The sequence below is a fragment of the Salmo salar genome, chromosome ssa17 (genome assembly GCF_905237065.1).
Source record: "Salmo salar chromosome ssa17, Ssal_v3.1, whole genome shotgun sequence".
NCBI classification, from domain to species: Eukaryota; Metazoa; Chordata; class Actinopteri; order Salmoniformes; family Salmonidae; genus Salmo; species Salmo salar.
In genome coordinates this window covers 44615162-44638594 of record NC_059458.1, presented here as the reverse complement: position 1 = coordinate 44638594, position 23433 = coordinate 44615162, and the positions used below count along the sequence as shown (strand labels likewise).

At 48.2% G+C, this 23433-nt stretch overlaps 1 protein-coding gene across 3 annotated transcripts; it reads right to left on the bottom strand.

The window, feature by feature from the left end:
• Positions 1–519: 519 nt before the first annotated feature.
• On the bottom strand, positions 520–7991 carry mrpl16 (mitochondrial ribosomal protein L16). Of its 3 annotated transcripts, XM_014151178.2 has the most exons (5): positions 7762–7991; positions 7412–7483; positions 4640–4788; positions 2930–3223; positions 520–999 (listed from the first exon to the last, which is right to left on the bottom strand). In XM_014151178.2, exons 1-5 carry the CDS (start codon positions 7826–7828, stop codon positions 808–810), a joined length of 774 nt encoding a protein of 257 aa, XP_014006653.1. In that variant the 5' UTR covers positions 7829–7991; the 3' UTR covers positions 520–807. The 3 variants fall into 3 exon arrangements, with proteins under 3 accessions (XP_014006653.1, XP_045555601.1, XP_045555602.1); XM_045699645.1 differs by lacking the exons at positions 7412–7483; positions 7762–7991 and adding an exon at positions 7112–7405; XM_045699646.1 differs by lacking the exons at positions 7412–7483; positions 7762–7991 and adding an exon at positions 7112–7405 and having other exon boundaries at positions 941–1741.
• Between the last annotated feature and the right edge of the window lie 15442 nt (positions 7992–23433).

Genomic DNA, 23433 nt, shown 5'->3' with positions numbered 1-23433 from the left:
CAGACCTCTAGTGGCCATGATGATAATATAATATACTGGTTAGATGGGGTGTAACTATATAATATACTGGTTAGATGGGGCGTAACTATATAATATACTGGTTAGATGGGGTGTAGCTTGGCGTTCATGGTGAAATGTAATGAATACAAACTGCATCCACTTTGTGTGGTTTCATTCCATGATATTATAGAGAGACAGCTGTGGGAAAAAAAATGGTGTTTTATCTAATCGCCATCAGACCTCAACTAAATGAATGAATTCGTAGTCAGCATTTCATGGTACCATGTGTATATCCTGTACATACGACAAATAAACTGGGTTTGAGTGACATATCGGTGTCTAACAACAATCACATGACTAGGGTGGTTAGGGTTAGGGTCAAAATGTATTGTTTGGAGAGGATCGACATTTAAATGATCTTTTTAAACAACGTTGACGGTCATAATAATGTCAATCCAACACAAATCCTATTGGCACCAACTTTCATTCTTCAGATTAAACAGTCGTTCAAAAACAGAATATTCTGACAAGTTTCTTTATTTTGTTATTGAACACCAATCGCTGATTTGGGACATAAAATTAACGGGCTACATCCGAATAAGGAAGTCACACAGAAGGATAGAATTCTCCACATGACTGACAGCCATTTTGGCTCCATGGGCTGCGTCTGACATGACACCCGGGCTCTGGTCAAAAGTAGTGCACCGTATAGGGAATAGTCAGCCATTTTTTGGATGGAAGCCATGTTCCAAAGCGCAGCTGTTAAAAAATGTATTTTTTTTGAAGGGGCACCACGGGCGACTCCCCTCACACCCTGCCTGGGTTGTGGAACTTTCCGCTGTACTTCCCGTGGTTGTGGAGATCAAAGGGACTGAGGACCTTCCTGACCCCCAGCATGTTGCCCCTGGCGATCCTTTGGAAGGTCCAGGGATTCTGGTTGTTCTGCTCCATGTCCTGCTGCTCCTGCTGCATGGCTGCCAGGCTCTCTCTGGACACTACCTGGTGGAGAGAGAGGGGTCAGAGGTTACACAAGGACAGGATGAGGTATAGTGCTCCTGCTGCATGGCTGCCAGGCTCTCTCTGGACACTACCTGGTGGAGAGAGAGGGGTCAGAGGTTACACAAGGACAGGATGAGGTATAGTGCTCCTGCTGCATGGCTGTCAGGCTCTCTCTGGACACTACCTGGTGGAGAGAGAGGGGTCAGAGGTTACACAAGGACAGGATGAGGCATAGTGCTCCTGCTGCATGGCTGTCAGGCTCTCTCTGGACACTACCTGGTGGAGAGAGAGGGGTCAGAGGTTACACAAGGACAGGATGAGGCATAGTGCTGCTGCTGCATGGCTGCCAGGCTCTCTCTGGACACTACCTGGTGGAGAGAGAGGGGTCAGAGGTTACACAAGGACAGGATGAGGTATAGTGCTCCTGCTGCATGGCTGTCAGGCTCTCTCTGGACACTACCTGGTGGAGAGAGAGGGGTCAGAGGTTACACAAGGACAGGATGAGGCATAGTGCTGCTCCTGCTGCATGGCTGTCAGGCTCTCTCTGGACACTACCTGGTGGAGAGAGAGGGGTCAGAGGTTACACAAGGACAGGATGAGGCATAGTGCTCCTGCTGCATGGCTGCCAGGCTCTCTCTGGACACTACCTGGTGGAGAGAGAGGGGTCAGAGGTTACACAAGGACAGGATGAGGCATAGTGCTGCTCCTGCTGCATGGCTGCCAGGCTCTCTCTGGACACTACCTGGTGGAGAGAGAGGGGTCAGAGGTTACACAAGGACAGGATGAGGTATAGTGCTGCTCTTGCTGCCAGGCTCTCTCTGGACACTACCTGGTGGAGAGAGAGGGGTCAGAGGTTAAAGGCCAGGAACAGGATTAGAATCAGAGGAAATGATAGACATGTCTTTACAATCAGATTCATAGTCCTCCCTATAAGGTGGTCTCTGATGCTACCACAGAATGTAATGAGTTCTCTGATGCTACCACAGAATGTAATGAGTTCTCTGATGCTACCACAGCAGAATGTAATGAGGCCTCTGATGCTACCACAGCAGAATGTAATGAGGCCTCTGATGCTACCACAGCAGAAGGTAATGAGGCCTCTGATGCTACCACAGCAGAAGGTAATGAGGCCTCTGATGCTACCACAGCAGAATGTAATGAGGCCTCTGATGCTACCACAGCAGAAGGTAATGAGGCCTCTGATGCTACCACAGCAGAAGGTAATGAGGCCTCTGATGCTACCACAGCAGAATGTAATGAGGCCTCTGATGCTACCACAGCAGAAGGTAATGAGGCCTCTGATGCTACCACAGCAGAAGGTAATGAGGTATTTTATTCTACCACAGCAGAAGGTAATGAGGTCTCTGATGCTACCACAGCAGAAGGTAATGAGGTATTTTATTCTACCACAGCAGAAGGTAATGAGGTATTTTATTCTACCACGGTAGAAGGTAATAAGGTATTTTATGCTACCACGGTAGAAGGTAATAAGGTATTTTATGCTACCACGGTAGAAGGTAATAAGGTATTTTATGCTACCACAGTAGAAGGTAATGAGGTATTTTATTATACCACAGCAGAAGGTAATAAGGTATTTTATGCTACCACAGTAGAAGGTAATGAGGTATTTTATTCTACCACAGCAGAAGGTAATGAGGTATTTTATGCTACCACAGTAGAAGGTAATAAGGTATTTGATTCTACCACGGTAGAAGGTAATGAGGTATTTTATGCTACCACAGTAGAAGGTAATAAGGTACTTGATTCTACCACGGTAGAAGGTAATATCCCAAGTCTAATAGGGAACTAGTTTTCCCCCCAACATATCCCTGCATATAGAGGAGAGAAGATGCTGTGATTGACTAGCACCACCCCGTAGATTTCGCCCCATTTTATTCAACCTTTATGTATCCCCAGCGGGGAAGCTGACCTTGGCAAGGAAGGGCAGTTTCTTGGCCACTTCCTTGAGGATAGGCTCCACCTCGCCCAGTTCCAGCCGTCCCCCGATCTCCACGATCATCCGTCCGTACTTCACCGGCGTGACGTAGTGGTCTATGCTCCCTTTCCCTCCTCCCATCCTCTGGCCCAGGCCCTTCCTGGTGATGGGCTTGTAGGGAGCGTTGATACGCCAGCGGGCGAAGGTGGTGCGAGGGTCCATCCTCCTGTTGATGGTCAGACGCATCATCTCCATGTGACCGAAGTGAAGGTAGCCTCCGCCCAGCGCCTGAGGAGAGGAGAGGAAGATGATTGGATAAGGAGGTAGCCTCCGCCCAGCGCCTGAGGAGAGGAAGATGATTGGATAAGGAGGTAGCCTCCGCCCAGCGCCTGAGGAGAGGAAGATGATTGGATAAGGAGGTAGCCTCCGCCCAGCGCCTGAGGAGAGGAAGATGATTGGATAAGGAGGTAGCCTCCGCCCAGCGCCTGAGGAGAGGAGAATGATTGGATAAGGAGGTAGCCCCGCCCAGCGCCTGAGGAGAGGAGAGGACGATGATTGGATAAGGAGGTAGCTCCGCCCAGCGCCTGAGGAGAGGAGGATGATGATTGGATAAGGAGGTAGCCTCCGCCCAGCGCCTGAGGAGAGGACAACGATTGGATAAGGAGGTAGCCTCCGCCCAGCGCCTGAGGAGAGGAGAGGAAGATGATTGGATAAGGAGGTAGCTCCGCCCAGCGCCTGAGGAGAGGAGAATGATTGGATAAGGAGGAAGGATCCGCCCAGCGCCTGAGGAGAGCAGAGGACAATGATTGGATAAGGAGGTAGCCTCCGCCCAGCGCCTGAGGAGAGCAGAGGACAATGATTGGATAAGGAGGTAGCCCCGCCCAGCGCCTGAGGAGAGGAGGATGATGATTGGATGAGGTAGCCTCCGCCCAGCGCCTGAGGAGAGGACAATGATTGGATAAGGAGGTAGCTCCGCCCAGCGCCTGAGGAGAGGAGAATGATTGGATAAGGAGGAAGGATCTGCCCAGCGCCTGAGGAGAGCAGAGGACAATGATTGGATAAGGAGGTAGCCTCCGCCCAGCGCCTGAGGAGAGGAGAGGACAATGATTGGATAAGGAGGTAGCCTCCGCCCAGCGCCTGAGGAGAGGAGAGGACAACGATTGGATAAGGAGGTAGCTCCGCCCAGCGCCTGAGGAGAGCAGAGGACAATGATTGGATAAGGAGGTAGCTCCGCCCAGCGCCTGAGGAGAGGAGAATGATTGGATAAGGAGGTAGCCCCGCCCAGCGCCTGAGGAGAGGAGAGGAAGATGATTGGATAAGGAGGTAGCCCCGCCCAGCGCCTGAGGAGAGGAGAGGAAGATGATTGGATAAGGAGGAAGGCTCCGCCCAGCGCCTGAGGAGAGCAGAGGAAGTTTGAAACAGTGAACAAATAAAATAACTTTTATCAATCACAGAACAATTCTGGAAAATTGACGTTTAGGGGAAAGTTTTGATCAATGTAACTAAATCCACAGACCCTGATGGGAGATTATTTTTAACACATAACCCTCGTAGGCATGTAGACCGTGTTCTCTGTGTATTCAACACACACACACGCACACACAGACAGACACACGCACACGCACACACAGACACACACACACACACACTACACACACACACACACACACACACACACACACACACACACACACACACACTCACCACGATGCCGTACTGTCCCTTGGTGAAGGTGTTGGCTGTCTGAGCCGGTCCCTGGATGTCTCTCAGCTTCTTCATCTCTTTCCTCGCCTTCTTCAAGTTAGGCACCTTGTTCAGAAACTTCAGCTTGGGTCTTTCAGGTAGCACAACCTCTACAGGGGGGGGGGTCACAGAGAGAGAGGGGGTCACAGAGAGAGAGGGGGGTCACAGAGAGAGAGGGGGGGTCACAGAGAGAGAGGGGGGGTCACAGAGAGAGAGGGGGGTCACAGAGAGAGAGGGGGTCACAGAGAGAGAGGGGGGTCACAGAGAGAGGGGGGGTCACAGAGAGAGGGGGGGTCACAGAGAGAGAGGGGGGGTCACAGAGAGAGAGGGGGGGTCACAGAGAGAGAGGGGGGGTCACAGAGAGAGAGGGGGGTCACAGAGAGAGAGGGGGGTCACAGAGAGAGAGGGGGGTCACAGAGAGAGAGGGGGGTCAGAGAGAGAGGGGGGTCACAGAGAGAGAGGGGGGGTCACAGAGAGAGAGGGGGGTCACAGAGAGAGAGGGGGGTCACAGAGAGAGAGGGGGGTCACAGAGAGAGAGGGGGGGTCACAGAGAGAGAGGGGGTCACAGAGAGAGAGGGGGGGTCACAGAGAGAGAGGGGGGGTCACAGAGAGAGAGGGGGGGTCACAGAGAGAGAGGGGGGGTCACAGAGAGAGGGGGTCACAGAGAGAGGGGGGGGGTCACAGAGAGAGAGGGGGGTCACAGAGAGAGAGGGGGGGTCACAGAGAGAGAGGGGGGTCACAGAGAGAGGGGGGGGGTCACAGAGAGAGAGGGGGGGGTCACAGAGAGAGGGGGGGTCACAGAGAGAGGGGGGGGTCACAGAGAGAGGGGGGTCACAGAGAGAGGGGGTCACAGAGAGAGAGGGGGGGTCACAGAGAGAGAGAGGGGGTCACAGAGAGAGAGAGGGGGTCACAGAGAGAGAGGGGGGTCACAGAGAGAGAGGGGGTCACAGAGAGAGAGGGGGGGTCACAGAGAGAGAGGGGGGTCACAGAGAGAGAGGGGGTCACAGAGAGAGAGGGGGGTCACAGAGAGAGAGGGGGGTCACAGAGAGAGAGGGGGGGTCACAGAGAGAGGGGGGGGGGGTCACAGAGAGAGAGGGGGGGTCACAGAGAGAGAGGGGGGGTCACAGAGAGAGAGGGGGTCACAGAGAGAGAGGGGGGGTCACAGAGAGAGAGGGGGGGTCACAGAGAGAGAGGGGGGGTCACAGAGAGAGGGGGGGTCACAGAGAGAGAGGGGGGTCACAGAGAGAGAGGGGGGTCACAGAGAGAGAGGGGGGGTCACAGAGAGAGAGGGGGGTCACAGAGAGAGAGGGGGGGGTCACAGAGAGAGAGGGGTCACAGAGAGGGGGGGTCACAGAGAGGGGGGGTCACAGAGAGAGAGGGGTCACAGAGAGAGAGGGGTCACAGAGAGAGAGGGGTCACAGAGAGAGGGGGGGTCACAGAGAGAGGGGGGTCACAGAGAGAGAGGGGTCACAGACAGGGGGGTCACAGAGAGAGAGGGGTCACAGAGAGAGGGGGTCACAGAGAGAGAGGGGTCACAGAGAGAGAGGGGTCACAGAGAGAGAGGGGTCACAGAGAGAGAGGGGTCACAGAGAGAGAGGGGGTCACAGAGAGAGAGGGGGTCACAGAGAGAGAGGGGGTCACAGAGAGGAGACAGGGTCACAGAGAGAGAGGGGTCACAGAGAGAGAGGGGGTCACAGAGAGAGAGGGGGTCACAGAGAGGAGACAGGGTCACAGAGAGAGAGGGGTCACAGAGAGAGAGGGGTCACAGAGAGGAGACAGGGTCACAGAGAGGAGACAGGGTCACAGAGAGGAGACAGGGTCACAGAGAGGAGACAGGGTCACAGAGAGAGAGGGGTCACAGAGAGAGAGGGGTCACAGAGAGGAGACAGGGTCACGGTAAACAGTGTATGGAGTCTGGGTGATCTTGACCTGTAGCCAAAGTGTGTCTGTGTGGTCAGAAAACAGATATAATGTAATGTAGTTATGATGCAAACTGAACGCTTAACTACCAATAAGAGGGGTTCAACACAACGCTTCATTCATTCATTCATTCATTCTAGATAAGAGGGTTCAACACAACGCTTCATTCATTCATTCATTCATTCATTCATTCATTCTAGATAAGAGGGGTTCAACACAACGCTTCATTCATTCATTCATTCTAGATAAGAGGGGTTCAACACAACGCTTCATTCATTCATTCATTCTAGATAAGAGGGGTTCAACACAACGCTTCATTCATTCATTCATTCTAGATAAGAGGGGTTCAACACAACGCTTCATTCATTCTAGATAAGAAGGGTTCAACACAATGCTTCATTCATTCTAGATAAGAAGGGTTCAACACAACGCTTCATTCATTCATTCATTCATTCAAGGAAGCCAGTTCAAATGATTGAATGCTGAAGGTGCCTGAAAAAGTAAGATACTTACCGCTGTAATCTGGAGGCACCTCGTACGTCTTCATCCCAGCAGACAGGACCTTATACTTACCGCTGTAATCTGGAGGCACCTCGTACGTCTTCATCCCAGCAGACAGGACCTTATACTTACCGCTGTAATCTGGAGGCACCTCGTACGTCTTCATCCCAGCAGACAGGACCTTATACTTACCGCTGTAATCTGGAGGCACCTCGTACGTCTTCATCCCAGCAGACAGGACCTTATACTTACCGCTGTAATCTGGAGGCACCTCGTACGTCTTCATCCCAGCAGACAGGACCTTATACTTACCGCTGTAATCTGGAGGCACCTCGTACGTCTTCATCCCAGCAGACAGGACCTTAAGATGACTCTGCAGGACACCTAGACAACAAACAATAGTCGTTTTATATATTGCTGCTAGCTAGCTATAGCCGTTAGCTAGCCGCTAGCTAGCTATAGCCGTTAGCTAGCCAGCCCAGCCCAGCTATTATAATAGTGGCTGCAGGCAGCCAGTCAAACGTGTTGTCAAGATTGTAAGAATACATCATGATCAATTATTTTTGTCATGTTTTTTGATGAGATAAATAACATTGAACAGTTTGCACCGTGACAAGTCCACCCCTCGTCCGTAAACTAACTAACTGTGATTGAATCTTTACCTTGGACCCCCGTGGATCTACCAGTGTTGGTCAATCCGACAACAGCGGATTTCAATAGACAAAGCATAGCTGCAAGTTATGATTATTAACTATGTTAGATAATTTTTTTTTACTATTTTATGTTATCGTCACCATCATTTCAAATTAACAACTATTACAGGTTACGATAAATAGGTTCGTTCGTAAAATCACGCGTTGCACAAGGTCACACCGACGAATGACTGAGTACTTCCGGGTCACGGATTTTTTGCAACCCTTTAGAATAAAAGTCCCATAATTAGGGCGAAAATGATGGGAAATGTATAGAATTATTAATATATTTTATACTAAGTTATCATACAAAGAATAATTAAAAGCAGGTCTATAAGATATGTCATAAAAAAAAATATATATATATGTCAAATCTACATGATCAACAATGTGTTTTGTTTGTGTACTTCTATCATTTATTAGATCTTATGATTTGATTTATTTCACCTTTATTTAACCAGGTAGGCAAGTTGAGAACAAGTTCTCATTTACAATTGCGACCTGGCCAAGAATAAAGCAAAGCAGTTCGACAACATACAAAAACACAGAGTCACACATGGAGTAAACAAAACATACAGTCAATAATACAGTAGAAATATAAGTCTATATACAATGTGAGCAAATGAGGTGAGATAAGGGAGGTAAAGGAAAAAAAATGCCATGGTGGCAAAGTAAATAAAGTATAGCAAGAAAAACACTGGAATGGTAGATTTGTAGTTTGAAGAAAGTTCAAAGATAAAATATAAATAATGGGGTGCAAAGGAGCAAAATAAATAAAATAAATAAATACAGTAGGGGAAGAGGTAGTAGTTTGGGCTAAATTATAGATGGGCTATGTACAGGTGCAGTGATCTGTGAGCTGCTCTGACAGCTGGTGCTTAAAGCTAGTGAGGGAGATAAGTGTTTCCAGTTTCAGAGATTTTTGTAGTTCGTTCCAGTCATTGGCAATGATCTGTACATCGTGTACAGATAGTAGAATAGACCCCCCCCCAACAGGGTGTAAACTCTGTGGAAGTGTTCCTGAGCAGAATGAGACCCCCCGTTTACTGCTGCACAACAAACAGGAAGTTATGCACGGTGTAATATATATGTCCAACATTAAAATATACAAATATTACTGCATTTAAACTGATTGGTCACTCTGTAAGGACCACAGAACGAGCAGTGATGCTCCTTGGGTTGTACACTCTGTGGATATGTAAACTAGAGGTGCTCCTGAGTAGAAATAGGAACCATATTACCGCGACACAACGAACAGGAAGTTGTGTACTACGGTGCGGTACGTCCAATATGAAATCGGCTAATTAACGACGGGATTTAACCAGTTAAATGTAACTAAATATCATTTTAAAATGTAATCTGCATAATAATGATTTATCCTAAGAGGACCATACACAATAACTGGTAATGCTGCATACTCCAAGAAAGGTTAAAATCTGAAATATGATTAAAAATATAAATATATTTATAAAACGTTATGTGATGCACTTCCTATGAATACGGCTTAGATAGGCTTTCTAAATATACTATAATCAAATTATAAACACGACTAACTACAAGATTTCCCCTTCCTTATAACTGTCAAATACATATTTCTATGTACATATTTTATAAAAGGTGTCTCTTGATCAAAACGTCGGCCCTCCATTGCTGTGACCGGTATCCTGACCTCGTTTAGGAGCTTGCCGTTCGACTCATATTAATCCATGACAAACACAAGGTGCTTTTTTTCTGGTTGAAATTCTCTATGTATTATTTTCGATGAATCTCTGCATGTACTACGGTGATGAACCCACTCTCTCTCCTGCATGTACTACGGTGATGAACCCACTCTCTCCTGCATGTACTACGGCGATGAACCCACTCTCTCCTGCATGTACTACGGTGATGAACCCACTCTCTCCTGCATGTACTACGGTGATGAACCCACTCTCTCTCCTGCATGTACTACGGTGATGAACCCACTCTCTCCTGCATGTACTACGGTGATGAACCCACTCTCTCTCCTGCATGTACTACGGCGATGAACCCACTCTCTCCTGCATGTACTACGGCGATGAACCCACTCTCTCCTGCATGTACTACGGTGATGAACCCACTCTCTCTCCTTCATGTACTACGGTGATGAACCCACTCTCTCCTTCATGTACTACGGTGATGAACCCACTCTCTCTCCTGCATGTACTACGGTGATGAACCCACTCTCTCTCTCTGCATGTACTACGGTGATGAACCCACTCTCTCCTGCATGTACTACGGTGATGAACCCACTCTCTCTCCTGCATGTACTACGGTGATGAACCCACTCTCTCCTGCATGTACTACGGTGATGAACCCACTCTCTCCTGCATGTACTACGGTGATGAACCCACTCTCTCTCCTGCATGTACTACGGTGATGAACCCACTCTCTCCTGCATGTACTACGGTGATGAACCCACTCTCTCCTGCATGTACTACGGTGATGAACCCACTCTCTCCTGCATGTACTACGGTGATGAACCCACTCTCTCTCCTGCATGTACTACGGTGATGAACCCACTCTCTCTCCTGCATGTACTACGGTGATGAACCCACTCTCTCTCCTGCATGTACTACGGTGATGAACCCACTCTCTCTCCTGCATGTACTACGGTGATGAACCCACTCTCTCCTGCATGTACTACGGTGATGAACCCACTCTCTCTCCTGCATGTACTACGGTGATGAACCCACTCTCTCTCCTGCATGTACTACGGTGATGAACCCACTCTCTCCTGCATGTACTACGGTGATGAACCCACTCTCTCTCCTGCATGTACTACGGTGATGAACCCACTCTCTCTCCTGCATGTACTACGGTGATGAACCCACTCTCTCTCCTGCATGTACTACGGTGATGAACCCACTCTCTCTCCTGCATGTACTACGGTGATGAACCCACTCTCTCTCCTGCATGTACTACGGCGATGAACCCACTCTCTCTCCTGCATGTACTACGGTGATGAACCCACTCTCTCTCCTGCATGTACTACGGTGATGAACCCACTCTCTCTCCTGCATGTACTACGGTGATGAACCCACTCTCTCCTGCATGTACTACGGTGATGAACCCACTCTCTCTCCTGCATGTACTACGGTGATGAACCCACTCTCTCTCCTGCATGTACTACGGTGATGAACCCACTCTCTCTCCTGCATGTACTACGGTGATGAACCCACTCTCTCTCCTGCATGTACTACGGTGATGAACCCACTCTCTCTCCTGCATGTACTACGGTGATGAACCCACTCTCTCTCCTGCATGTACTACGGTGATGAACCCACTCTCTCTCCTGCATGTACTACGGTGATGAACCCACTCTCTCCTGCATGTACTACGGTGATGAACCCACTCTCTCTCCTGCATGTACTACGGTGATGAACCCACTCTCTCTCCTGCATGTAGTACTACGGTGATGAACCCACTCTCTCTCCTGCATGTACTACGGTGATGAACCCACTCTCTCCTGCATGTAGTACTACGGTGATGAACCCACTCTCTCTCCTGCATGTACTACGGTGATGAACCCACTCTCTCTCCTGCATGTACTACGGTGATGAACCCACTCTCTCTCCTGCATGTACTACGGTGATGAACCCACTCTCTCTCCTGCATGTACTACGGTGATGAACCCACTCTCTCTCCTGCATGTACTACGGTGATGAACCCACTCTCTCTCCTGCATGTACTACGGTGATGAACCCACTCTCTCTCCTGCATGTACTACGGTGATGAACCCACTCTCTCCTGCATGTACTACGGTGATGAACCCACTCTCTCCTGCATGTACTACGGTGATGAACCCACTCTCTCTCCTGCATGTACTACGGTGATGAACCCACTCTCTCCTGCATGTACTACGGTGATGAACCCACTCTCTCTCCTGCATGTACTACGGTGATGAACCCACTCTCTCTCCTGCATGTACTACGGTGATGAACCCACTCTCTCCTGCATGTACTACGGTGATGAACCCACTCTCTCTCCTGCATGTACTACGGTGATGAACCCACTCTCTCTCCTGCATGTACTACGGTGATGAACCCACTCTCTCCTGCATGTACTACGGTGATGAACCCACTCTCTCTCCTGCATGTACTACGGTGATGAACCCACTCTCTCTCCTGCATGTACTACGGTGATGAACCCACTCTCTCCTGCATGTACTACGGTGATGAACCCACTCTCTCTCCTGCATGTACTACGGTGATGAACCCACTCTCTCTCCTGCATGTACTACGGTGATGAACCCACTCTCTCTCCTGCATGTACTACGGTGATGAACCCACTCTCTCTCCTGCATGTACTACGGTGATGAACCCACTCTCTCTCCTGCATGTACTACGGTGATGAACCCACTCTCTCTCCTGCATGTACTACGGTGATGAACCCACTCTCTCTCCTGCATGTACTACGGTGATGAACCCACTCTCTCCTGCATGTACTACGGTGATGAACCCACTCTCTCTCCTGCATGTAGTACAGTGATGAACCCACTCTCTCTCCTGCATGTACTACGGTGATGAACCCACTCTCTCCTGCATGTACTACGGTGATGAACCCACTCTCTCCTGCATGTACTACGGTGATGAACCCACTCTCTCTCCTGCATGTACTACGGTGATGAACCCACTCTCTCTCCTGCATGTACTACGGTGATGAACCCACTCTCTCTCCTGCATGTACTACGGTGATGAACCCACTCTCTCCTGCATGTACTACGGTGATGAACCCACTCTCTCTCCTGCATGTACTACGGTGATGAACCCACTCTCTCTCCTGCATGTACTACGGTGATGAACCCACTCTCTCTCCTGCATGTACTACGGTGATGAACCCACTCTCTCCTGCATGTACTACGGTGATGAACCCACTCTCTCTCCTGCATGTACTACGGTGATGAACCCACTCTCTCTCCTGCATGTACTACGGTGATGAACCCACTCTCTCTCCTGCATGTACTACGGTGATGAACCCACTCTCTCTCCTGCATGTACTACGGTGATGAACCCACTCTCTCTCCTGCATGTACTACGGTGATGAACCCACTCTCTCTCCTGCATGTACTACGGTGATGAACCCACTCTCTCTCCTGCATGTACTACGGTGATGAACCCACTCTCTCTCCTGCATGTACTACGGTGATGAACCCACTCTCTCCTGCATGTACTACGGTGATGAACCCACTCTCTCTCCTGCATGTACTACGGTGATGAACCCACTCTCTCTCCTGCATGTACTACGGTGATGAACCCACTCTCTCCTGCATGTACTACGGTGATGAACCCACTCTCTCTCCTGCATGTACTACGGTGATGAACCCACTCTCTCTCCTGCATGTACTACGGTGATGAACCCACTCTCTCTCCTGCATGTACTACGGTGATGAACCCACTCTCTCTCCTGCATGTACTACGGTGATGAACCCACTCTCTCTCCTGCATGTACTACGGTGATGAACCCACTCTCTCCTGCATGTACTACGGTGATGAACCCATTCTCTCTCCTGCATGTACTACGGTGATGAACCCACTCTCTCTCCTGCATGTACTACGGTGATGAACCCACTCTCTCCTGCATGTACTACGGTGATGAACCCACTCTCTCCTGCATGTACTACGGTGATGAACCCACTCTCTCTCCTGCATGTACTACGGTGATGAACCCACTCTCTCTCCTGCATGTACTACGGTGATGAACCCACTCTCTCTCCTGCATGTACTACGGTGATGAACCCACTCTCTCTCCTGCATGTACTACGGTGATGAACCCACTCTCTCTCCTGCATGTACTACGGTGATGAACCCACTCTCTCTCCTGCATGTATCTACGGTGATGAACCCACTCTCTCTCCTGCATGTACTACGGTGATGAACCCACTCTCTCCTGCATGTACTACGGTGATGAACCCACTCTCTCCTGCATGTACTACGGTGATGAACCCACTCTCTCTCCTGCATGTACTACGGTGATGAACCCACTCTCTCTCCTGCATGTACTACGGTGATGAACCCACTCTCTCTCCTGCATGTACTACGGTGATGAACCCACTCTCTCCTGCATGTACTACGGTGATGAACCCACTCTCTCTCCTGCATGTAGTACGGTGATGAACCCACTCTCTCTCCTGCATGTAGTACTACGGTGATGAACCCACTCTCTCTCCTGCATGTACTACGGTGATGAACCCACTCTCTCTCCTGCATGTACTACGGTGATGAACCCACTCTCTCTCCTGCATGTACTACGGTGATGAACCCACTCTCTCTCCTGCATGTACTACGGTGATGAACCCACTCTCTCTCCTGCATGTACTACGGTGATGAACCCACTCTCTCTCCTGCATGTACTACGGTGATGAACCCACTCTCTCTCTGCATGTACTACGGTGATGAACCCACTCTCTCTCCTGCATGTACTACGGTGATGAACCCACTCTCTCTCCTGCATGTACTACGGTGATGAACCCACTCTCTCCTGCATGTACTACGGTGATGAACCCACTCTCTCCTGCATGTACTACGGTGATGAACCCACTCTCTCTCCTGCATGTACTACGGTGATGAACCCACTCTCTCTCCTGCATGTACTACGGTGATGAACCCACTCTCTCTCCTGCATGTACTACGGTGATGAACCCACTCTCTCTCCTGCATGTACTACGGTGATGAACCCACTCTCTCTCCTGCATGTACTACGGTGATGAACCCACTCTCTCTCCTGCATGTAGTACTACGGTGATGAACCCACTCTCTCTCCTGCATGTACTACGGTGATGAACCCACTCTCTCTCCTGCATGTACTACGGTGATGAACCCACTCTCTCCTGCATGTACTACGGTGATGAACCCACTCTCTCTCCTGCATGTACTACGGTGATGAACCCACTCTCTCCTGCATGTACTACGGTGATGAACCCACTCTCTCTCCTGCATGTACTACGGTGATGAACCCACTCTCTCTCCTGCATGTACTACGGTGATGAACCCACTCTCTCTCCTGCATGTACTACGGTGATGAACCCACTCTCTCTCCTGCATGTACTACGGTGATGAACCCACTCTCTCTCCTGCATGTAGTACAGTGATGAACCCACTCTCTCTCCTGCATGTACTACGGTGATGAACCCACTCTCTCCTGCATGTACTACGGTGATGAACCCACTCTCTCTCCTGCATGTACTACGGTGATGAACCCACTCTCTCTCCTGCATGTAGTACAGTGATGAACCCACTCTCTCTCCTGCTGTCAGTGGCTGTGACAGGAAGTTCAGCCAGGAGTTGATGGACAGTCGGGAAGAGCGAATGAAAACGGTTGGCGGGACATTCCAGGCTCAGAAAATATACTACTGTATCCATGGAAACCAGGGCTATTGTTCAATGCATGCCATTGATTTATATGCGAATTTTAAAATTATTTTTTAAAAATGTTCCTTTATTTAACGAGGCAAGTCAGTTAAGAACAAATTCTTATTTTCAATGACGGACTAGGAACAGTGGGTTAACTGCCTTGTTCAGGGGGCAGAACGACAGATTTTTTACCTGGTCAACTCAGGGATTTGAACCTGCAACCTTTCGGTTAACTAGTCCAACGCTCTAACCACTACGTACCGGGTGGAACCGGTACAAGAACCCCGCAGTTCCCTTAAACAGGGGAACTTTACAAAAAAATTGTTTTCTAAAGTTAATTATTATAATAATATTATTCTTCTTCATATTGTTATTATAATCATCTTTAAAAATAGAATTATAAATAATTGTTTTGTTATTTTGTATTACTGTTGTTACCATAATAACAATCTAAAATCATTACTTTTAATGCTTTTAACAAGAATGTCAACGCTCTAATATTTATTTGTGCTATAAAGACGATTCACTTTATTATTATTTTTTTATATTGTTAAGCAAAATTATGCTAATATTTCTTTATAAAATGTTACGAATTTCGATCATTTGTATTATTTTTTCACCCAACTTCATTGCGGGACTTTTATTTTGAAGGGAAATCACTGAGTTCACTGCCTTATTCTTGCTGGCGGAACAGTAGTCGCAACGACATTCGGTGCCCTGGTAATATTGCACCGTGTTGAACACATACATGGAATCCAATAGTTCCTATTGACACTTCATCAATAAAAAGGTGTCCAGAAATGAAATGAGGCGACTTGCTCAGCTGACATACATAACAATGATCGAGTTATTTTGCCTTTTGTCTGTTTAAAGTTTATATGATGACAATTGATACATAAGAAGCATATTGGGTTAGGGAGCCTTTTTCTTAAATGGGTATTGGGAATGTCACGCCCCTGACCTTAGAGATCCTTTTATGTCTCTATTTTGGTTGGTCAGGGCGTGAGTCGGGGTGGGCATTCTATGTCCTTTTTTTCTATGATTGGTATTTCTTTGTTTCGGCCGGGTATGGCTCTCAATCAGGGACAGCTGTATATTGTTGTTGCTGATTGGGAGCCATAATTAGGCAGCCTGTTTTCCTTTGGGTTTTGTGGGTGGTTGTTTTCTGTTTAGTCATTTGTTACCTGACAGAACTGTTTGGCTGTTGTCTTTTGTTTAGTTGTGTTCTCATTTTCCATAAAATTTCATGATGAGCACTAACCACGCTGCACCTTGGTCTACTCCATCCAACAGCCGTTACAGGGAATCAGCGCTCTGGAGAGATGCATGTGTGCAAGCACACATAGTGAGGACACATGCCAAATATTTTCAGTCTCCTGAGGGGGAATAGGCTTTGTCTTGCCCTCTTCATGACTTTCTTGGTGTGTTTGGATCATTCTAGTTTGTTGGTGATGTGGACACCAAGGAACTTGAAGCTCTCAACCTGCTCCACTACAGCCCCGTCGATGAGAATGGGGGCGAGCTCGGTCCTCCTTTTCCTGTAGTCCACAATCATCTCCTTAGTCTTGATCACGTTGAGGGAGAGGTTGTTATCCTGGCACCACCTGGCCAGGTCTCTGACCTCCTCCCTATAGGCTGTCTCGTCGTTGTCGGTGATCAGACCTACCACTGTTGTGTCGTCGGCAAACTTAATGGTGGTGTTGGAGTCGTGCCTGGCCATGCAGTCATGGGTGAACAGGGAGTACAGGAGGGGACTGAGCACGCACCCCTGAGGGGCCCCTGTGTTGAGGATCAGTGTAGCAGATGTGTTGTAACCTACCATCACCTCCTGGGGGCGGCCCGTCAGGAAGTCCAGGATCCAGTTGCAGAGGGAGGTGTTTAGTCCCAGGGTCCTTAGCTTAGTGATGACCTTTGAGGGCACTATGGTGTTGAACGCTGAGCTGTAGTCAATGAATAGCATTCTCACATAGGTGTTCCTTTTGTCCAGGTGGGAAAGGGCAGTGTGGAGTGCAATAGAGACTCGGACAGGTATTACAGACTCGGACAGGGAGAGGTTGAAAATGTCAGTGACGACACTTGTCAGTTGGTCAGTGCACGCTCGGAGTACACGTCCTGGTAATCCATCTGGCCCTGCGGCCTTGTGAATGTTGACCTGTTTAAAGGTCTTACTCACATCGGCAACGGAGAGCGTGATTACACAGTCATCCGGAACAACTGATGCTCTCATGCATGCTTCAGTGTTGCTTGCTTCAAAGCGAGCATAGAGTAATTTAGCTCGTCTGGTAGGCTCGTGTCACTGGGCAGCTGTCACTATATTCCTGTTAGTGAGCATTCTCCTTCGCCAAGATAATTCATCCACCTGACAGGTGTGGCATATCAAGAAGCTGATTAAACAGCATGATCATAGGAGACCAAACTGGCTTCATTAAGGGACGTAGGTCATGTAACAATGTCAGACGGCTTCTTAATGTAATTGAAGTCTACCAACGAAGTGCTATGGATGGTCTTGTGCTCTCCCTAGATGCTGAGAAAAGCATTTGATCGTGTGGAGTGGTCTTACCTATTCTTTGCTCTAAATAAATTTGGTCTGGGGGACAACTTTAGAAAATGGGTGAAAGGTTTATATGATGATCCTCAGGCTGCTGTCCTTACTAATGGACTACGGTCAAATAGCTTCCCTATACACAGAGGTACCAGACAGGGCTGTCCTTTGTCCCCTCTCCTATTTGCACTCGTTATGGAACCACTGGCCGAGGCCATCAGGGCAACGCCTGCTATACAGGGGCTGCTCATTGGCGATGTTCACCATAAAATAAGCTTGTATGCTGATGATGTCCTGATATTCATTTTCTAATCCCGAGACTTCAATCACATCTCTTTTATTAATATTATTGGAGTTATTCAGCGAATTCTCGGGGCTACAAGATTAACCTAACTAAATCGGAGGCTATGCCACTTGGTAACCTTCACTCTGTATCTAATACTTCTCCCCCCTTCCCTTTTAAATGGTCTCCCTCAGGTTTTACGTATCTGGGTATATCTGTAACTCCTAAATTCCAACAAATGTACAAAGCCAATTTTGTTCCCTTGTTTCAGGGTGTTCTAGAGTGTTTCAGGGTGTTCTAGAGTGTTTCAGGGTGGTTTAGAGTTCTAGGGTGGTTTAGAGTGTTCTAGAGTGTTTCAGGGTGGTTTAGAGTGTTTCAGGGTGGTTTAGAGTGTTCTAGAGTGTTTCAGGGTGGTTTAGAGTCTGTTAGTTCTAGGGTGGTTTAGAGTGTTCTAGGGTGGTTTAGAGTGTTTCAGGGTGGTTTAGAGTGTTTCAGGGTGGTTTAGAGTGTTTCAGGGTGGTTTAGAGTGTTTCAGGGTGGTTTAGAGTGTTCTAGAGTGTTTCAGGGTGGTTTAGAGTTCTAGGGTGGTTTAGAGTGTTTCAGGGTGGTTTAGAGTGTTCTAGGGTGGTTTAGAGTGTTCTAGGGTGGTTTAGAGTGTTTCAGGGTGGTTTAGAGTGTTTCAGGGTGGTTTAGAGTGTTTCAGGGTGGTTTAGAGTGTTCTAGAGTGTTTCAGGGTGGTTTAGAGTGTTCCAGGGTGGTTTAGAGTTTCCAGGGTGGTTTAGAGTGTTGAGTCCAGGGTGGTTTAGAGTTTCTAGGGTGGTTTAGAGTGTTTCAGGGTGGTTTAGAGTGTTCTAGAGTGTTCCAGGGTGGTTTAGAGTGTTTCAGGGTGGTTTAGAGTGTTTCAGGGTGGTTTAGAGTGTTCTAGAGTGTTCCAGGGTGGTTTAGAGTTCTAGGGTGGTTTAGAGTGTTTCAGGGTGGTTTAGAGTGTTCCAGGGTGGTTTAGAGTGTTCCAGGGTGGTTTAGAGTTCTAGGGTGGTTTAGAGTGTTTCAGGGTGGTTTAGAGTGTTTCAGGGTGGTTTAGAGTGTTTCAGGGTGTTCTAGAGTGTTCCAGGGTGGTTTAGAGTTCTAGGGTGGTTTAGAGTGTTCCAGGGTATCTTAGAGTTTTTTTGTTCCCTTGTTCGACACAATAAGACAGGATCTGGAGCGCTGGAACTCTCTTCCGATTTCATGGTTGGATAGACTATCCCTCTTGGAAATGAACATTTTACCTAGGCTACTCTACCCAATCCAAATGATCCCAGTATTACTCTCCGATAAGCTAATAAAGGATGTAAATGGATGGCTAAGTTCCTTTATATGGAGTAAACGCAAGCCAAGACTTAAGATGGCAATATTGCAGCTGCCAAGTTCTAACGGCGGCTTGGATCTTCCCAATATCAGGTTCTATCAGTGGTGTCCCCACCTATGTTATATCTCAGACTGGATCACAAACGATGACTCCTCTATTTGGTTAGACATTGAGACTTCTCTTTCAAAATACCCCTTTACAGGATCTTTTGTTTTTCACAAGTTTCAAGTCTGTAAAAGATCACTGCAACAACCCCATTACACTTAACACACTCAAAGTATGGAGGTCAGTTCATCGTTTCCTTGGGAAGGTCCAAACTAACCTCTGCTCTTACCCCAATTCTTAACAACCCAGATTTCGCCCCCAGGATTGCTGGATGCTGGCTTTAACGTTTGGCTTAATAAGGGCATACGCAGACTAAATGACTTATTTGCGGATAAGATTTTATTGTCATTTGAGCAGATGGTCGAGAAATATCAACTCCCAAAAGCAGGACTTTTTCCATTTCCTACAAGTAAGACATTATATTCTGAAGAGCACCACCTTTACATGGCAACCCTGATATGTCTGTCATTGAAAGAATGCTTTTTTTCCCACAAAGGAAAATGTCTGTAAGTCTGTTTTATGATGCTTTATAAGGTCCCTTTCCGTTGTCGATACACAGAGGGTGAAACAAGTGTGGGAGAAAGAAAGAACTGTCTGTTACTATTGACGAAGAGATGTGGGAGGACAATATCTATCTGTAATCGTACGCGAGCAATTCAATTAAGAGTAATACACAGATTGCATATATCCCCAAATGGCAGACATGCATTTTAGCCCCTTCTTCCACTTCTCCTCAGTGTCTCAAATGTAAAACTGATTCAGACACCCTGACACATTGTTTATGGTCATGTACCCCAAAAATACAAAGATATTGGTCTGGTGTGAAAAGATCCTAGAGCGGGTCGATCTAGAATTGGACCCAGTCTCTCTACTGTTAGGTCTCCCTAGTAGGCATGTAACTTCTGTGGGTAAGAGGAGGCTTTACAACATCCTCACCTTCGCAGCGAGGAAAAAACATACTTTTACAGTGGATTAGTGATAAGGTTCCCTCTATTAAAGATTGGCATAAGATACTGTTTGAATGGGTGCCGCTGGAATATCTTTACCTACATTACCTAGAACCTGAAGTGTCAGCTGTTATGCTGCGAGGATTCTCTTAGAACGGTGATCTATGTATTTCAGAATTACACTGGACGTTCCACGTGGGGAAGTCAACTTCTTGGTTTAAACTGAGCTTTTTATTTGTTTATATATTTTTTAAATTTGTAATTTTTTTTAAATGTAATTTTTTATTATTATTATTTTTATTTTTATTTATTTTTTATCTCTGTTTATGTTTGTTTAAAATGTATGTATTGAGAGACGCAATGCGGGGGATGGGGTGAGAGAAGCGCTGAGCGGGGAGAGGGAAATGGTGTGTGTGTGTACGTGCGTGCGTGCGTGCGTGCATACGGATATGTGTAAGTGAGTGCTGTTTTTTTTTGCCTTGTCTTTGTTGTTGTATCTCTTAATATGGGTGAAAATTGTGAAACTCCAATAAAAAATACTGTTACAAAAAAAAAAAAAAAAACAGCATGATCATTACACAGGTGCACCTTGTGCTGGGGGACAATAAAAGGCCACTCTAAAATGTGCAGTTTTGTCACACAACACAATGGCCACAGATGTCTGTTGTTTTGGGGGGGAGTGTGTAATTGACATGCTGACTGCAGGAATGTCCACCAGAGCTGTTGCCAGATAATTTAATGTTAATTTCTCCGCCACAGCCGCCTCCAACGTCGTTTTAGAGAATATGGCAGTACGTCCAACCGGCCTCACAACCGCAGACCACGTGTAACCACACCAGCCCAGGACCTCCACATCCGGGTTTTTCACCTGCGGGATCGTCTGAGACCAGCCACCTGGACAACTGATGAAACTGAGGAGTATTTCTGTCTGTAATAAAGCCCTTTTGTGGGGAAAAACTCATTCTGATTGGCTGGGCCTGGGTCCCAAGTGGGTGGGCCAATGCCCTCCCAGACCCACTCATGCCTGTGCCCCTGCCCAATCATGTAAAATGCATTGATTAGGGCCTAATGAATTTATATCAATTGAATGATTTCCTTATATGAACTCAGTAAAATCGGTGAAATTGTTACACGTTGCGTTTATATTTTTATTTAGAATATATTATTTACATTTTTTACATTTTAGTCATTTAGCAGACGCTCTTATCCAGAGCGACTTACAAATTGGTGCATTCACCTATAATATCCAGTGGAACAACCACTTTACAATAGTGCATCTAAATCTTTTAAGGGGGGGGGTTAGAAGGATTACTTTATCCTATCCCAGGTATTCCTTGAAGAGGTGGGGTTTCAGGTGTCTCCGGAAGGTGGTGATTGACTCCGCTGTCCTGGCGTCGTGAGGGAGCTTGTTCCACCATTGGGGTGCCAGAGCAGCGAACAGTTTTGACTGGGCTGAGCGGGAACTGTGCTTCCTCAGAGGTAGGGAGGCGAGCAGGCCAGAGGTGGATGAACGGAGTGCCCTTGTTTGGGTGTAGGGCCTGATCAGAGCCTGAAGGTACGGAGGTGCCGTTCCCCTCACAGCTCCGTAGGCAAGCACCATGGTCTTGTAGCGGATGCGAGCTTCAACTGGAAGCCAGTGGAGAGAGCGGAGGAGCGGGGTGACGTGAGAGAACTTGGGAAGGTTGAACACCAGACGGGCTGCGGCGTTCTGGATGAGTTGTAGGGGTTTAATGGCACAGGCAGGGAGCCCAGCCAACAGCGAGTTGCAGTAATCCAGACGGGAGATGACAAGTGCCTGGATTAGGACCTGCGCCGCTTCCTGTGTGAGGCAGGGTCGTACTCTGCGAATGTTGTAGAGCATGAACCTACAGGATCGGGTCACCGCCTTGATGTTGGTGGAGAACGACAGGGTGTTGTCCAGGGTCACGCCAAGGCTCTTAGCACTCTGGGAGGAGGACACAAGGGAGTTGTCAACCGTGATGGCGAGATCATGGAACGGGCAGTCCTTCCCCGGGAGGAAGAGCAGCTCCGTCTTGCCGAGGTTCAGCTTGAGGTGGTGATCCGTCATCCACACTGATATGTCTGCCAGACATGCAGAGATGCGATTCGCCACCTGGTTGTCAGAAGGGGGAAAGGAGAAGATTAATTGTGTGTCGTCTGCATAGCAATGATATGAGAGACCATGTGAGGATATGACAGAGCCAAGTGACTTGGTGTATAGCGAGAATAGGAGTGGGCCAAGAACAGAGCCCTGGGGGACACCAGTGGTGAGAGCACGTGGTGCGGAGACAGATTCTCGCCACGCCACCTGGTAGGAGCGACCTGTCAGGTAGGACGCAATCCAAGCGTGCGCGGTGCCGGAGATGCCAAGCTCGGAGAGGGTGGAGAGGAGGATCTGATGGTTCACGGTATCAAAGGCAGCAGATAGGTCTAGAAGGATGAGAGCAGAGGAGAGAGAGTTAGCTTTAGCAGTGCGGAGAGCCTCCGTGACACAGAGAAGAGCAGTCTCAGTTGAATGCCCAGTCTTGAAACCTGACTGATTAGGATCAAGAAGGTCATACTGAGAGAGATAGCAAGAGAGCTGGCCAAGCACGGCGCGTTCAAGAGTTTTGGAGAGAAAGGAAAGAAGGGATACTGGCCTGTAGTTGTTGACATCGGAGGGATCGAGTGTAGGTTTTTTTCAGAAGGGGTGCAACTCTCGCTCTCTTGAAGACGGAAGGGACGTAGCCAGCGGTCAAGGATGCGTTGATGAGCGAGGTGAGGTAGGGGAGAAGGTCTCCGGAAATGGTCTGGAGAAGAGAGGAGGGGATAGGGTCAAGTGGGCAGGTTGTTGGGCGGCCGGCCGTCACAAGACGCGAGAGTTCATCTGGAGAGAGAGGGGAGAAAGAGGTCAAAGCACAGGGTAGGGCAGTGTGAGCAGGACCAGCAGTGTCGTTTGACTTAGCAAACGAGGATCGGATGTCGTCAACCTTCTTTTCAAAATGGTTGACGAAGTCATCCGCAGAGAGGGAGGAGGGGGGGAGGGGGAGGAGGATTAAGGAGGGAGG

Excerpts from the sequence above, each read along its gene's own strand:
- mrpl16 (XM_045699645.1), bottom strand. The coding sequence starts at position 7,385 with ATGAAGACGTACGAGGTGCCTCCAGATTACAGCGGTAAGTATAAGGTC. Across the intron at positions 4,789-7,111 it reads GGTGCCTCCAGATTACAGCG|AGGTTGTGCTACCTGAAAGA; the intron begins GTAAGTATCTTA and ends CCCCCCCTGTAG. Across the intron at positions 1,000-2,929 it reads AACTGCCCTTCCTTGCCAAG|GTAGTGTCCAGAGAGAGCCT; the intron begins GTCAGCTTCCCC and ends TCTCTCCACCAG.